Source organism: Populus alba, chromosome 3 (assembly GCF_005239225.2).
Source record: "Populus alba chromosome 3, ASM523922v2, whole genome shotgun sequence".
NCBI lineage: Eukaryota > Viridiplantae > Streptophyta > Magnoliopsida > Malpighiales > Salicaceae > Populus > Populus alba.
Window position 1 is genome coordinate 22,158,790 of NC_133286.1, and position 15,502 is coordinate 22,174,291.

General features: G+C 34.5%; 1 protein-coding gene and 1 pseudogene across 3 annotated transcripts; one reads left to right on the forward strand and one right to left on the reverse strand.

The window, feature by feature from the left end:
* Positions 1-1,241: 1,241 nt before the first annotated feature.
* Positions 1,242-3,651, reverse strand: LOC118028846 (UPF0481 protein At3g47200-like; annotated as a pseudogene).
* A 1,115-nt stretch (positions 3,652-4,766) lies between these two features.
* Positions 4,767-7,104, forward strand: LOC118028573 (UPF0481 protein At3g47200-like). 3 transcript variants are annotated; one of them, XM_073407932.1, is made up of 3 exons: positions 4,768-5,141; positions 5,651-6,514; positions 6,578-7,104. In XM_073407932.1, the coding sequence occupies exons 2-3, from the start codon at positions 5,663-5,665 to the stop codon at positions 6,971-6,973; spliced, it is 1,248 nt and encodes a 415-aa protein (XP_073264033.1). In that variant the 5' UTR covers positions 4,768-5,141; positions 5,651-5,662; the 3' UTR covers positions 6,974-7,104. The 3 variants fall into 3 exon arrangements, with proteins under 3 accessions (XP_034888098.1, XP_073264033.1, XP_034888090.1); XM_035032207.2 differs by having other exon boundaries at positions 4,767-5,141; positions 5,639-7,104; XM_035032199.2 differs by having other exon boundaries at positions 5,651-7,104.
* The last annotated feature ends 8,398 nt before the right edge of the window (positions 7,105-15,502 follow it).

Sequence of the window (15,502 nt, forward strand, 5' to 3'; positions counted from 1 at the left end):
TTTTGAGCTTGTAATAAAATTAGGTAAAATATTATCAGGAATGAAATTGAAATTACAGTACGAGTAAATTTAATTTACCTTAAACTATTTAAAAAAAACAAAAAAAATCACTACATTGGTTTTTCAAAAGAAAAGAAAAAAAAATACAATTAACTGCCCTGGCTTTAAAAATAATAATTAATTACACTGGTTTTTCAAAAAAAAAAAAATATTCACATAAACAGTACGACAATGTGTTTGAGCTTTTCCTCCTTCTCTGTGAAACTTCTATCATAGTATCAGAGCTCCCTTTTATTCATTGAATAATTCTTCAAGTTATTTCCTTCTCTGTTTACAATGGCTACTCAAACCAATTCAACAAACAATCCAAATTTTTCAAATCCAACTATGCCAACAAATTCAACCATTCTACACAGTAATGAATTTCAACTCATCACCATAAACACTTACAATCCAAAATTTTCAAATCCAACTATGCCAACAAATTCAACCATTCTCCACAGTAATGAATTTCAACTCATCACCATAAACACTTATGCTCAAGCCTCACTTAAACTCACCTCCAACAACTATATCTCTAGGAAACTTCAATTCCAAACTCTTTTTATTGGATACGGTCTTCTTGGCTATTGTCATAACTCAAATTTTGACTATTTTTATTTTAATTATTATTATTATTATTTTATTTATTGAAAAGGATACAAAATGATGATAAAAAAAATAATGATGATGAAAAACAAGTAAAATGAAATAAATGAAGAATGAATTAAAATTTGGGTTAAGGGCAACATGATTGAAAGTTTTGGGGTTTAATTAAACTTTGAAATTAATCTAATTAATCCAATCAAGGGTTTAATTGAAGAATTGATTAGTTTTGAGACTTAATTAAGCTTGGAATTAATTTAATTAATCCAATTAAGGGTTTAATTGGAGAATTGATAAGTTTTGAGACTTAATTAAGCTTGAAAATTAATCTAATTAATCCAATCAAGGGCTTAATTGGAGAATTGATAAGTTTTGAGACTTAATTAAGCTTGAAAATTAATTTAATTAATCCAATCAAGGGTTTAATTGGAGAATTGATAAGTTTTGATATTTAATTAAGCTTGAAATTAATTTAATTAATCCAATCAAGGTTTTAATTGGAGAATTGATAAGTTTTGAGATTTAATTAAGCTTGGAATTAATTTAATTAATTCAATCAAGGGTTTAATTGGAGAATTGATAAGCTTGGAGACTTAATTGAGATTGATATTAATTTAATTAATGAAATCAGGGGCTTAATTAAAAAATTATCAAACTATAGGGCTGATTCTGATCAAATTTGCAAGAAATTAAAACCCAAGGGATTAAATATTTATCACAATTGAAGGATAGAGCACACCGTTTGCATGATAGTGAGCACAAGGAGAACAGTAGCAGCAAAAACGGAGATGCCAGTCCATGGATTGTTGAAGTAAACCTGCTTCAAGTTTGCCTTCCACTTGTGCCTACGCTTTCTGCAATGTAAATTCAGCTCTCCGCAGAGACGCGAAAGAAAACTTTGTGAAGAGATAACATTTTCTATGATAAGATCGTGAAAAAGATTTGATATTGCTTCGTCATTGCTTAGCATATTTTTCAAATTCTCATTCTGAGCAAGTACTTCCACATCTTTGGTAGCCCTGACGAGGCAGCTGACGAAATTAAGTAATATAGTCATTTACGAAAGTGTCCCCGTACACATGATGGCATTGCTCAAAGGCCTGGAGATTTCTGAATAAGATTTCTATCACATCATCTATTTTTAGTTGTGGAATTTCTAGAATCCCATTACTGAATGTTATTTCTAACAGTAAACTTTTTTCTGTATTCTTAAACTTCACTCCGTTGCTGTGGGTGCGCTTAAGAAAGTAGTTTCTTTCGCTGGAAGATTCTGTTCCGTTGGCTGCTGACACTTTCTTAGGAAGTCAACGAAATGAAGGACTCCAGAGGAATCGATTTTTTTCCAACCCACAGGTAAGCTCAATAAGGGTACAATTCTCAGGATTGGCAGCTACACTGGATAGCTCAAGCAACTTCTGGAGGATGAAGAATGGAAGCTGATTCTCAAGCAAGGAAATATCAAATTACGCCATCTAACTTAAATGGACGATAGAAAATGTGGTCACTACGTCTGCTTTCATAAAACCCTCTCAAGTACTTGTAGTTCAGTAAGAACATAATAATGAAGACAGCATCCAGTAAGATCATTGTTGCGAAGTCTTTCCTACTAAGATCAATGGTTTCGGCATAACTATCACGTAATTCCGTTTCATTCTCCTTGTTAATGTTAATTAAATCCTACACACTTACCTTGCTCTGTTCAAGAAACTGCTGCAGGTACGTTATTTTGTGGTCTTCCATAGCTTTTAGATTCTCCACACCGTGGTGAATAGGGCCTATTGACTCTGTAGATGCAGCATGCCTGGGAGAAAGCCTTCTTGATCTTCAATTGCTCCCTCAAAGAATTGGCTATCTCGTTGATATCAAGTGAAACTTCATGGCTGTGATCCATTATCTGCTAGTCAGAACTTGATGTTCGACCAGTTTTCAAACTGGAATAATATATTAGTTATGAAAAACATACTTTGTAAACAAACTAGAATGCCAATTAAGAGAAGATACTATAACCTCAATATATAATTTTTATATAATTTTCTAACATAATATATTCTAAGTAAAAGATTTTTAAGCTTAATTCAAAATTTTATTAATTTTTATTATTTTATGTTTTATCAAATAAAATAAATTATATATTTATAATATTTGGCCCATGCTGAACTAACAGCTACATTACAATATATAGACTCACTATTTAGCATCTTATTATTTGGCCCATTTTGTTTAATGTCTACCTTTAAAAATGTGTGTAGAGATGTTACCCAATTTAAGATAAAGAGGGAAAAAAGAGAAGACAGCCGCCATATGAAACCACCCTAAAAAAGTACTTAAGTGTTTTGATAAGGGTAATAGTGATTATTTTTTGACGTAATTTTTATTTAAAAATATATTTAAATAATTTATTTTTTTTAAAAAATTAATTTTAATATTAGTATATTAAAATATTTAAAAAATTAATATTTTTTTTAAAATTTAATTTTACCAAACCCTGTTTGGAATGCAATACCAATAAGGAGTTTAGTATCACTAATAAATTGCGAAATAGCTAATAAGAAAAATCAGGAATTAATCGAAAACCTTATAACGATCGAAGTCAATGCATGTAGGATTACTCAAAACAATAAAAAATGTCAGTAGTTGAGCCTAGAAGAATAGCAAAAATCTAATTGTTTTAGAGTGATGAAGTGAGATGATTCAGCTTACTTTTGTGAGCTTTTGACTTGGTGACTTTCTTGGGACTGTTGTGAGGTTAATTTCGAAGAGCTTTGATGAAGGTGGTAATCTCAACCACCATCAAAAGGAAAGCAAACTATGGCTCAAAAATCGGTTGCTTCCATGGACTGCACTACTGTTGTTCTAGGCAGGCTGTTTGGGATTGCTGAATGGTGGTGATGGTGTTAGGTGCAGGGTTTTGGGTGAATTTTGATGGTGCTTGGAGGGTTTCCGGTGGAGGAAGCCAGTGGTTTGTGTGTTTTTTCAGGGATAAGGCCAGTGGCTTGTGGTGCTATATATTTTGCTCGAAGTGTGTATGGGTGATTTCCATGGAGGTTTTGATGGAGGAAAGTTCCTCACCTCTTCTTATTCTACACAAAATTCCTTGCCAACCTTTTCTGACTCAGTTATTTAAATTATATTATTTTTTAATATATTTTTTTAAGTGAAGATATTTTAAATTTTAAATTTATATAAATTTATATTATTTTATATTTAATTTTTATCAAATAAATAAAAATAATAAGATTCATCAAAATTTTGAGATGATATAAAAATATAAACAAAATTCAGAAATTTAAATTTTTAAGTAAAATACTATATATAATTTATATTATTTTTCAACCTAAATTCGCTGCATTTCCGCCCACTTATACTGTTGCCTTTTAATTGCTATCTTCGTGGAAAGAAAGGTGAAAAGTGCAACATTTTCCTGTGATGTGATATTGATTCAGAGATTTGTGGAAGATAAGGCACAAGACGAGAAAAGTTTGTGTGTGAGAAGTTGAAAAGTGCTACGTTTTCCTGTGATGCTATGTTTTACATGGAAATTCTGGTCTGAAATCGACATAGATTTTTATTCGAGTCCAATTATTCACATTACTTTAAGAAACTCTTTCTAAAACATCATTATCACGACAGTTTTCATGAATTAATTATGTATTTTGGTGAAGACTCGTGTCATTAAAGTCAGGTAGCATCCCCTCCATGTCAGCCAGTCAGTCAGGCAGTCCAGATGGCTGGCCGAGTTCGGCTCAATATATATTTAATAAAATAATGATATTAAAATATTATTTGTGATTTTTGAATTTTCAAAAAGGAATTTTAAAAATATTACTCTTTGCTTTGTGGAAAGTCATGCCAGAAAAACAAATCCTGCGGTCACAGTCCTCTACCCTGCCTAGAAGTAGGCTTTGTGGAAATTGGCACGATTTTTATGCAAACCTAAAGCTGTTTATACATGGAAATTCGAGTGTGAAATCGACAGGGATAGTGCAGATGAATGATGAATATACGAATCCAATGAGTCAATTGTATCACATGCGACCATGCATGCCCCACATGGATGGATGGATTTATATATTCATAAAAGTAGTCAAAATAATGATTTAAAATGAGCTTATTATAGTCTTTAAATATGCTAAAAAGTAGTTAATATTACTTTCACCTTTCCCCTCTTCGGATTACATTCATAGTTTTCCATTAGCTTACCGATCTACGGCTCAAATCCCATTTCACTGTCTCCTTCCTTCCTCCTTCACCTCTCGCCTTGCCCCTGTAAAAATCGCCAGAACCTTCTATCCCTACCCACCAAAAACTTGCAAATCTCTAACTTTCCCTCGTTTTCCCGAGAAACAAACAGAAACCCGAAAACCCAGTTTCCCAATTCAGTTATTTCAATGGCACAAAGCAAACAGCAAGAAAATCCACCGGAGGGAAAGCCCCAAGGAACAACTAGCCACGAAGGCAGCCAGCAAAACTTCTAAAACTGCGGTTGTTGAGAGCTTGTAAGTAGTTTAGTTTCTGTCCATGTGGCTTTTTATGATAGACATCATGTTTTTTTTATTCAAAATAATACTACATCAAAAATAAATTTTTAAGAGAAATTATCAAAATTATTTCCACTTTCTTTATCATATATTTTTTTAATGATAAAATATCAATTTTTTCTAAACACAAACTCTAAACACAAATATACAATTTATTAAGCAAATTTCGTATGAAACAGTATAAATTAATTAATTAATTAATATCATTTGATACAAATTATGTGGAACAAGGCACGTCGTTAATAATTTTAATTAAAGAAATTTAATACATTGCTTAATTAATTTGTATCACTCATGTGGTCCCATATATATATATATATATATTACAGATTAAATTGTTGCCAGTGAAGGCAAACTTAAGGCTGGAAGTTTCATCTATTTTTGGGTTTCGTAATTGAATTTGTTTTCTCTCTGATAACAATTTTTTTGATCTGCTTGTTTTGTTCTAATACTAGCTATCTTCTCAGTTCTGTCACAGCATGGAATCTGGTCGACCATCAAGCACTAATCATGAGCTGAGTCATCAAGTTTCGCTTGATATTGATAGATTAGCCCAATCCGTGACGGAAGAGCTGGAAATCTCAAATCCTTTCTCCGACACATGGTGTATATATAAAGTTCCTGAGCGATTACGCGAGCTGAACGAAAAGGCCTACACACCTCGATTAGTCTCTATAGGCCCAATTCACCATGGTAATGAGAAGCTAAAAGCCATGGAAGACCACAAAAGAATGTACCTGAAAGAATTCATTGCCAGGACCAAGGTAAGTGTGAAGGGTTTTATTGAATTGATCAAGGTGAAGGAAACAAGATTGCGTAATTGCTATGCGGAGACCAATGGGTTTAGTAGCGAATACTTCATAAAAATGATATTAATGGATGCTGCCTTCGTCATTATGTTTTTGCTGAAGTGGACTTGCACAGACTTCAGAGAAAGCAGAGACAGCATTTTCTATCCTCCATACAAGAGTGTAGATGTAAGGGTTGATATCTGTTTGCTTGAAAATCAGCTCCCGTTCTTCATCCTCGAGGAGTTGTGTGGCCTCTCCCCTATATTCGGCAATTCTCCAAAAGCTACACTGATTTGGCTTACTCATTGGTTCTTTTCAAATGAATGGGGTTCTTGGGCAGTAGGGGAATATTTGGGGAGAGTAGATTTCTCCGAAGTGAAACATTTGGTTGACTTTCTTACAATTTATCATCGGCCAACTGAACAGCAACAGTTTGGGGAACATGAGGTTCTAACCGCACCCAGTGTAAAGGAGCTCCACCAAGCGGGGGTCAAGTTTCTGTTGAGTTCAAGCAAACATCTTCTTGACATAAAATTCGATAGAAATAAAGGGAGACTAGAGTTCCCACGACTACAGTTAGATGACAGAACAGAAATCATAATCAGGAATATGCAAGCCTTTGAGCAGTGCCATGGCCTGAAACATGGTTATGTTGGTGACTATATCTTCTTGATGGGTCTCTTTGTCAGTGCCAGTAAGGATGTGGAAATGCTTGTTGAAAATCGTATTATAGAAAACTGGCTACCGTCTAATGAGGAAGTGGTACAACTCTTTTACAATCTCAACAAACAAAATAGTGTGTGGTCAGGTACTTTTCTCTTTAAAGGTCTCATTAAAGATCTGAATGCATTCTGCGAAAGGCCATGGAACAAATGGAAGGCAAATTTAAAGCAAAATTATTTCAATACCCCATGGGCAACAGTCTCTGTCTCAGGAGCTGTTATTCTTCTCATTCTGACTGTCATACAATCCGTCTGCTCTATACTTCAAGTAGTTTAGCTGGGTGCGGTTAATCCGCACGTTGCATTAATAGTACCCATAATCCTTGTTCTCTTCTTTGTTTTGTTCTTCTAAATGACAAAGTTGTTTCAGTAGAAATTCCAAGCAATGAAGACTGTATAATTTGTTCTGATTGTCTCTTGGAAACTGAAATTGTTTTATTCTGCTCTATACTTCAAGTAGTTCCGCCGGAACTCCAAACAAGTAGATCGCCCGAATTTCATTTACATTGAATATTTGCTTCGTTGTGGTAAGAATCAACTTGATCTACTCAACAGTCCTGATACTGCTGGATTGTCATCTTTGAATGTCACTTTCTCTGAAAGTAAATAACCTTAAAATTCAAATCTATTTTTATATGCTATTTAGTTCTTGTTCAAACAATTCTGCTCATAAGACACCTGCAGTCATTTTCTTCAGGTCTGTCTTATGCAGGTTTGCATGTCATTGTTCTATGCAAGACATGCTTGATGTTTAAGTTAACATCCTTGTTTTAATAAATGCAGTTTCTTTCATGTCTAGTTTTTTTCTTCAACATGGTTATTGTATGAATCAAACTGCAATCAATTTGTCGAAATGGTAAAATCACGGAGAAGGGACAGGAAACGGTCAGGGATGTTGAATGAAGAGCAGAATTGTTGCCAGATCGAGAATGGTTAATTTCCCACAGTAATTATATGGTTTGAGTTGACAAGAAGAGACTTGGGTTTCTAGATTTTTGTGAAAGGTAACCAGATGATCATTGTAAGCAGCAGGTATTTGAGGTGACCATTCTGACAGAGAAACAGCTGACACATTTTTGATGTCCCAGACACCAGTTGTATGACCAGCAAATAGATAAGGCCTAAGGTCCACAAAGTATTGCTTGAATTGAAAGCATACTGAGGCCTGTCATCTGAATTTCATGCACAAGAATTTGACCAGCAAATAATAATAATAATAAAGTAAAGCATTATGCTTGTGCTTCACTCCTGAAGCTGGAATTTGCAAACTTGAATCATTTATCGCTGCCTCAGCACCTTTTAAATACGTCCAGGTTGGTATTCTCAAACTTTCCAAATACAGAGATTAGAAACAATATAATGTAATATAACACCATCTATAAAACCTTCTAGTCTTAGTTCATAAGAACTACGTGTAGCAGAAACAAATTTGCTTTCCTGATAGCAATATTTTCAGCTTCGTTTGGGTTTCTTTGATGCCCATAGGACATTGAAACATACACTTAAAATTTTCAACCCAATAGTATTAAAGAATTATCTCAACCCAATAATTTAAGCAGGTTTCAAGATATTATTTATATTATTTTCTAATACACCCCCTCAAGTAAAAACTCCTTGCACTTGAAATTTGCACAAGTCCACATTACTTTATGTTTAATTTTTATCAAATAAATGAAGATGATGAGATTCGAACTCGTGACCATTTGGTCGTTCAGACTCTTATACAATATCAAAGAACCATCAAAACCCAATAACTTAAATTATTAAATAAAATTCTAAAATATAATTTATATTAATTTTTATCACCATGAACTGGTCTAGTTATACTTGGGTTAATGCTTTTTTTTATGGAAACAATTTCTTTCTTTTGCAAATAATTTGGCAAGCAGCTTCGCCGACGCCATGAACCAATGACCATATCAGGAATTCTTTGCGTGATGGGAAGCTCATGGAGTCTCTGTATACTCCTCCTGATTGGACTATGTTCTCTGGTTCAATCTATCATCTTTTTTTTTTTTTTCTTTTTCTCTCTCACTATATTTGTTTTTTTATTTTTAATTGTTTTTATTCTTAATAATTATATGAATAATGTTATAGAATTTTTTCATATGATTTTTTTTTTCCAAGTGTTTTGAGTATTATAAAGTATTGATTTATATTAATTTAATTATTTAATAGTTTTTTAATATAGATTTTTTTAAAAAATATTTTTAAATAATTACCGACAAAATTATACACGGTATTTTTCTGAGGGAAATACCGACGGAATAAATTTTATTTTTTTTTGCACGTCTTTTTCGTTAGTAAATTCATCGGTAATAATATTTTTCTTCCTTGATCTTTTCTTCTAAATGACATATTTGTTTCAGTAGAAATTCCAAGCAATGAAGACTGTATAATTTGTTCTGATTGTCTCTTTGAAACTGAAATTGTTTTATTCATGCCTTCCACGCGCATGCTTAACATGGGGTTTAAGGTCTTAGCGGCTGTTTTCTTTCATCTTAGATTATTGACAAAGGAAGAAAACGCACCTCCTTACTCACACACCTTGAGATTATTGTTTGCATTACCATAAATTAGGACTGAAAGGGAAAAGGAAGGGAAGAAAGAACCCTAAGTTGAAGATCAATCTAGATTTCTCTACAGCACCTCCTGTTTTTAGAATTCTCTCCACTATTTCCCAAGTGTAAGAGCGTGTTTGTGTGCGAGAGTGAGAAAAAGGAGACTTTAGGTGGTGTGTGTAAGTGACATACAAATTAGGGGGTGTCCTCGTATCTTGTTGTTAAATAAAACATAGTTTGTTTTATTAACTGAGTTTGGTTTGTTTGAAATTGTAGTTTGCAATAATTTTTGTTTTGAAAATATTTAAAAATAAATTTTTAACATCAGTATGTTAAAATTATTAGAAATATTAAAAAAAAAATTAAATGTATGTTTTTTTTTTATTTTTAAACAAAAAACACTTAAAAAAAAAACATAAAAACAAAAACAGAAATTATACCAAACACCTCAACGTTGCTATGAGATATTACCAAAAAAAAAAATGAAAAATAATATTACGAATCTTCGGAACAACACATCACAAATTGCTGTAAGGTTGCATTTAGAATTTGAGCAGAAGATTCAACAAAATCTTTTCATTTTCACTGCTGCAAGTTAACAAAAAAAAAAAAAAAAAACAACTTGCCGTGCAACACGGGCTAAGGATCTAGGATCTAAGGATCTAGTTATGCTCCATAACGTGACATGATTGTTTGCTTTATGCTATACTTCAAACAGGTTTATAATAGAATTAGCTATTTGACCGCATGAAATAAAATAAATTGATAACTGTATAAGATAATAAATGAAAAAAATATTATTAATAATATCTAAAAATAAAACTAGAAAAAACAAGGGCTAGGTATAAATTATGGCATTTAATATCACAAAATAATACATTTACGTGGTTGTGTTTATTGAATTTGTTTATTAAAAATATTTTTTATTAAATCAAATGATATTCAAAACAAGCACACATATTAAATTAATTAAATAAAATAAAAGTGAAAAATATCACGCAATGGTGCACATATTAGAAATATTATCTAAAAATAAATATTTTTTATTTTTTAAAATAAAGTTCTTCAATACAAAAGATAAAACAGAATAATCTTTTCAAAAATTAATTATGCACAATAGCATTAAAAAGCAATCTTTATTAGAAAAAAAGTTAAATAAGAAAAACAAATCATAAATGAGGGATGTTAATTAAATCATAAATTTAAAAATTATTTTTTTAAAAATATATTATAAAATGAAACCAGTAAAGAATAGCAATATATAAAAAAAGAAGCCTTGATGTTGTGGCTTAACTTGTTAAACTCGTGTTTCGAACCATGAACTCAATCGGGTTCAATAATTTTCTCTCCTTAAATTTATATCTAGCCTTAATAAAAAAAAAAGGGCCAAAGCCTAGACTTGCGGGCATTTGGGCCAGCACGCTCGGGTAACTACAATAAGGAGCCAAGGAGCACTGGCGGGCCCTTCAAGCCTAGGACCGTAGGCTTGGGCTTGATTTTATTATTTTAAAAGGAATGAATGATTTATTATTTGTCTTTTTTTAAAAAAAAAAAAAAAAACAAGCGACATGTCGCTTGCTAGGACAGACAATGTGTCATTTGCAAGTCTAGATTCTGGCTACTACATTGGTGTCTAGAAAATTAAGGCAGAGACACTTTGGGCCATAAAACTCAATTTTTCAGCCATTTCAACTCAAAAATACCTCATCAACACCCTTATAATACTAGAGAATCATTTTATCAATTTCAAATACCTAAAAAATAGCCCAAAAATCCAAAATCAAATAAAATTAGCTTTGGCTTTGTCGGTTTAAATCTGGTTTTTCATGCGATCTTAGGCCTCCAAACAACCAACCCGACATGATTGTTTGCTTTATGCTATACTTCAAACGAGGTTTATATAGAATATTGGTAAACTTGTAAAACACTGTAATTGTAATGCCTTAAAGCTATTGTAGAGAATGCTTCCACCCTTGATGCATTTGCTTTATCCTATACTTGAAACGAGGTTTGAGAATATTATATTCTAAGTTCTAACCCTTCTAGCGCTGAATATTCCTCAAAGAAAATGGCAGGAAAAATCAATAATTTTATGGCTTTTTATGGTTTTAACTACAAGTGCAAATCCATTTGATAGAACAGAGAGGTTCGTTAAATATTTCATGACATTTCTGCATCAATGTTAAATCCTTCATGAAGAGATTGATCTGGGTTTCGGTCTAGATATTGAATGTGCAGTTACCTCCGGAGTTAGCTTTACTCTCTCGGGTTATATAGCCTGATCTGCTGATCTTAATTTTGGAACTTACATTAAATAGGGAGAGTCTACCATTCTCGGTACATTTCTTGATCATACTTTTTTCTAATCATAAAATATCTTTTTATATTAAATCATTTAAAGATACCATTGATATTTCCTCCCTATCTTGCTTTCTCTGCTACATAATTAGCATAAATAAAATGCAATCAATTTTTGCTGTTTCAGTTTACTCATGTCATTAAAGAAGCTACATTTTCCCCCACTTACTGTTGCCTTATAATTTCTATCTTCTGCTTTTGGCGCTTTCTGGTGTGGTTAAAAGATCTGAACAAGTACTGCAGCAAGCGGAGAGACAAATGGAAGGCAACCTTAAAACAGAAGTATTTCCATAATCCTTGGACTACAATCTCTGTTGTAGCAGCTGGTTTTTTTCTCATACTCGCTTTAAAATCTTGTCCACATCAATGGTTTAAAATGTTCTTAATTTTGGATTCAAAGCATCAAGTTATAATATGTTGTGCATTTAATAAGAAAAACTCGATAGTTTGTAGACTACATTGATAATCAATTCATAGTTGGGGTACTCATTTGATGTTTGCCCAAAACTAATTATTCTTCAAAAAATTTCATGGAAAAAAATCTCTCTATGAATTTTCTGAATCGTTAATCAAAAGCCAGAGGCAATCATTTTCTTAGAAATACATGTTCATTGGTGATTTCCTAGTTCCTTAGTAAAAATGTCAAGGTCCCAGTTCATTGATCTGGTCTAAGATTGCTTCTGCATTGTTTTTTCGATTCTACTTTTTTTTTCATGCTGCTGATCTGAATGCGATTTGGTGTTTGATGAAATGCCAATACTTTCATAACCAACTGATATTGCTGCTCGTTCAAAGTCCCCTGAAGATCGACGGCGGATTGAATCCGTTGTTTTGTTGAACTTAAACTCAATCTAGAAGGTCAAGGTAGGCAACCACCCACCACCAGCCGTAGCCGCCAGCCGCCTTCACACCTGCAGCCGCCAGCCGCCTTCACACCTGAAGGTTGAATTTTCTTGTTTTGAATTCGTGTATAAATAGAGTGCTCAGCTTATGTTATATTGTGTGGAGAGAATAGAGAGAAACACTAGAAAGAGAAAGAAAGAGAGGGCGTGTATTGTTATTAAGCTTTTGTGTTAATTGTAAGCTTCTTGTTCTTGTAATAAAACTGTGTTTTATCCCCTCTGAGTGTTTCAAAGCCACCACCAGTGGTTTCTCCCACAAACAATTGGTATCAGAGCCCCGTTCGTCAGAAAACAAAAGTGTTTTGGGATATACCTGAATTTTCAAAGTTGTCAAACACAAGTTTTGATCATTCCACAGTGTAGAGCTCCTCCATACGAGCTCACTAGTGTAAAGAACAGCCTGATCGGAGTCCGCAGTGAGCCACACGCGCCGCCTGAAGATCCGGTGACTGTCGCCCACGCGCGCCAGAGGTTGAAGACGAGTGCCATCCACGCGCGCCATATATTGAGCTGTTTAAGCCGCCTAAGCCGAGCCTCCATCCCAGCCACGCCGAGCCACAAGCCGAGTCGTACCACCGAGCCGAGCCGAGCGTCAGCCGAGCCGCCAAGTCGCTCCGTACCGCGCCTCCAAAGCCGCTCCGTACGCGCGCCGAGCTGAGCCGTTTTCCCAGCCGCCAACGCGCCGACAGAATATTCCCTGGAATATTCCCGGTTCAACCCAGCGAACCGCCTCGCCGTATAGAATTGGTTTTTTGACCGGTTCACTCATTTTCTGACCCGATTTCTACAAAGTCAGACCAATTCCCTACTATTTGGACCATTCCGGATCGATCTACAGTGTCCGTTTGGCCAAATTCAGCTCCTAGAAGGTGATATAGTCATTAAAAGAGAAAAATGACTATAGAAAATACACAAACACTCATCCCGAAGCTGACCAAAGACAACTATGATAGTTGGTGCATAAGATTGAAGGCTTTCCTTGGTTCACAAGAGTGTTTGGATATTGTACAATATGGCTATGATGAACTAGAGTCTAAAGAAGAAGAAGATGCTCTACAAGAGGCATAGAAGCAAGCCCTGAAAGTCAACAGAAAGAAAGACAACAAAGCAAAGACCATCATCTATCAAGGTCTTGATGAAGATACATTCGAGATCATAGATTCCGCTGAAACATCAAAAGACATATGGGAGGCTCTCCAACAAAAATACAAAGGTGCTAACAGAATTAAGAAGATTCGTCTTCAATCTTTATGAGGTGAATTTGAGTTATTGCAAATGAAGTCCTCAGAGTCTATTTTTAACTATCACACAAGAATTATGGTGATAGTCAATCAGATGAGAAGAAATGGAGAAGCCATCATCGATTCTCGAATTACTAAGAAAATTTTGAGATCCCTAGATCCAAAATTTGATTTTGTTATTGTCGCTATTGAAGAGTCCAAAGAAGTGGACAAGTTGACAGTTGATGAACTTATGAGTTCTTTGCAAGCTCATGAGCAGAAGATTGTAAAGCGAAATGGAGATAAGGCCATTGAGCATGCCTTACAAGCAAAGCTGTCTCTCAAGGATAGATATGAGCAAGGGGAAACTTCAACAAGTGGATATACCACTCAAGCAGGAAGTCAACAATCCAGAGGAGGATTTTAGAGATTCCAAGGAAGAGGATCTTGGAATACAAGCTTCAAAGGAAGAGGTGGTAGAAACACCACCAGAGGAGGTTGAGGACAACATGCATTCACTCCTAGAGGAAGAGGAGGCGGTTACAATAACCGTGACAAGAGGAATATCCAATGTTATAGTTGCAATCAATTTGGGCACTATAGCACTGAATGCCGAAGGAAAGCTCCGTTAGAGATACGAGAGCAAGCCAACTATGCAGAGAAGGATGACAGAGAAGCAGCTGCATTGCTTGTCCAACAAGAACTTGGTGAGAAACAGGAGAATGTATGGTATCTAGATACTGGAGCTAGAAATCACATGTGCAGCTACCGAGAGTTATTTGGTGATCTAGATGAGACCAAACAAGGTCTAGTTACTTTTGGAGATACCTCAAAGGTTCCATTTAAAGGTAAAGGTAGCATCCCAATCAAGTTAAAGAATGGTGATTCCAGCTACATCGTCGATGTGTATTATGTCCCAGCCATAAAGCAGAACCTGATCAGCTTAGGTCAACTTATGGAGAGGGGTTATACTTTTTACCCGAAGAATTGTCATCTGACAATTAGAGACAACAATTAGAGATTAATTGCCTATGTGAAAATGTCCAAGAATAGGATGTTTCCTTTGAACATCCAGTATGATGCAACAAGGTGTTTGAGTGCCATCACCAACAGTGAAGAATGGCTTTGGCACCTGAGGCTTGGACATCTGAATTTCACAAGTTTGAAGATGCTAGCAAGCAAGAAGATGGTCAAAGGTTTGCCTCACATTGATCATCCAGATGAAGTCTGTGAGAGTTGTGTCCTCAGTAAACATCACAGATCCAGTTTTGCCAAAAAAGTCAACTGGAAAGCAAAGAGGCCACTGGAGTTAGTGCACACAGATGTGTGTGGCCCAATAATGCCTATGTCGACTGGAAAAAATAGGTACTTCCTCACTTTTATTGATGATTTTAGTAGAAAAACGTGGATATACTTTTTGAAGAGGAAGTCAGAAGTATTCAATTGTTTTAAAGATTTTAAAGCAATTGTGGAGAAGCAAAGTGACTATATGATCAGAACCGTAAGATCTGATCAAGGTGGAGAATATACAGCTAATGACTTTGAAGCCTTTTGTACACAACAAGGAATCAGACATCAGACAACACCAGTTTATACACCACAGCTGAATGGTGTAGCTGAGAGGAAGAATTGCATGATTCTTGACATGGCAAGAAGTCTGCTCAAAGCAAAGAAGTTGCCCAAGCAATACTGGGCTGAAGCTGTATCATGTGCAGTGTATCTATTAAATCGCTGCCCAACCAGAAGTTTGCAAGGTGTCATTCCA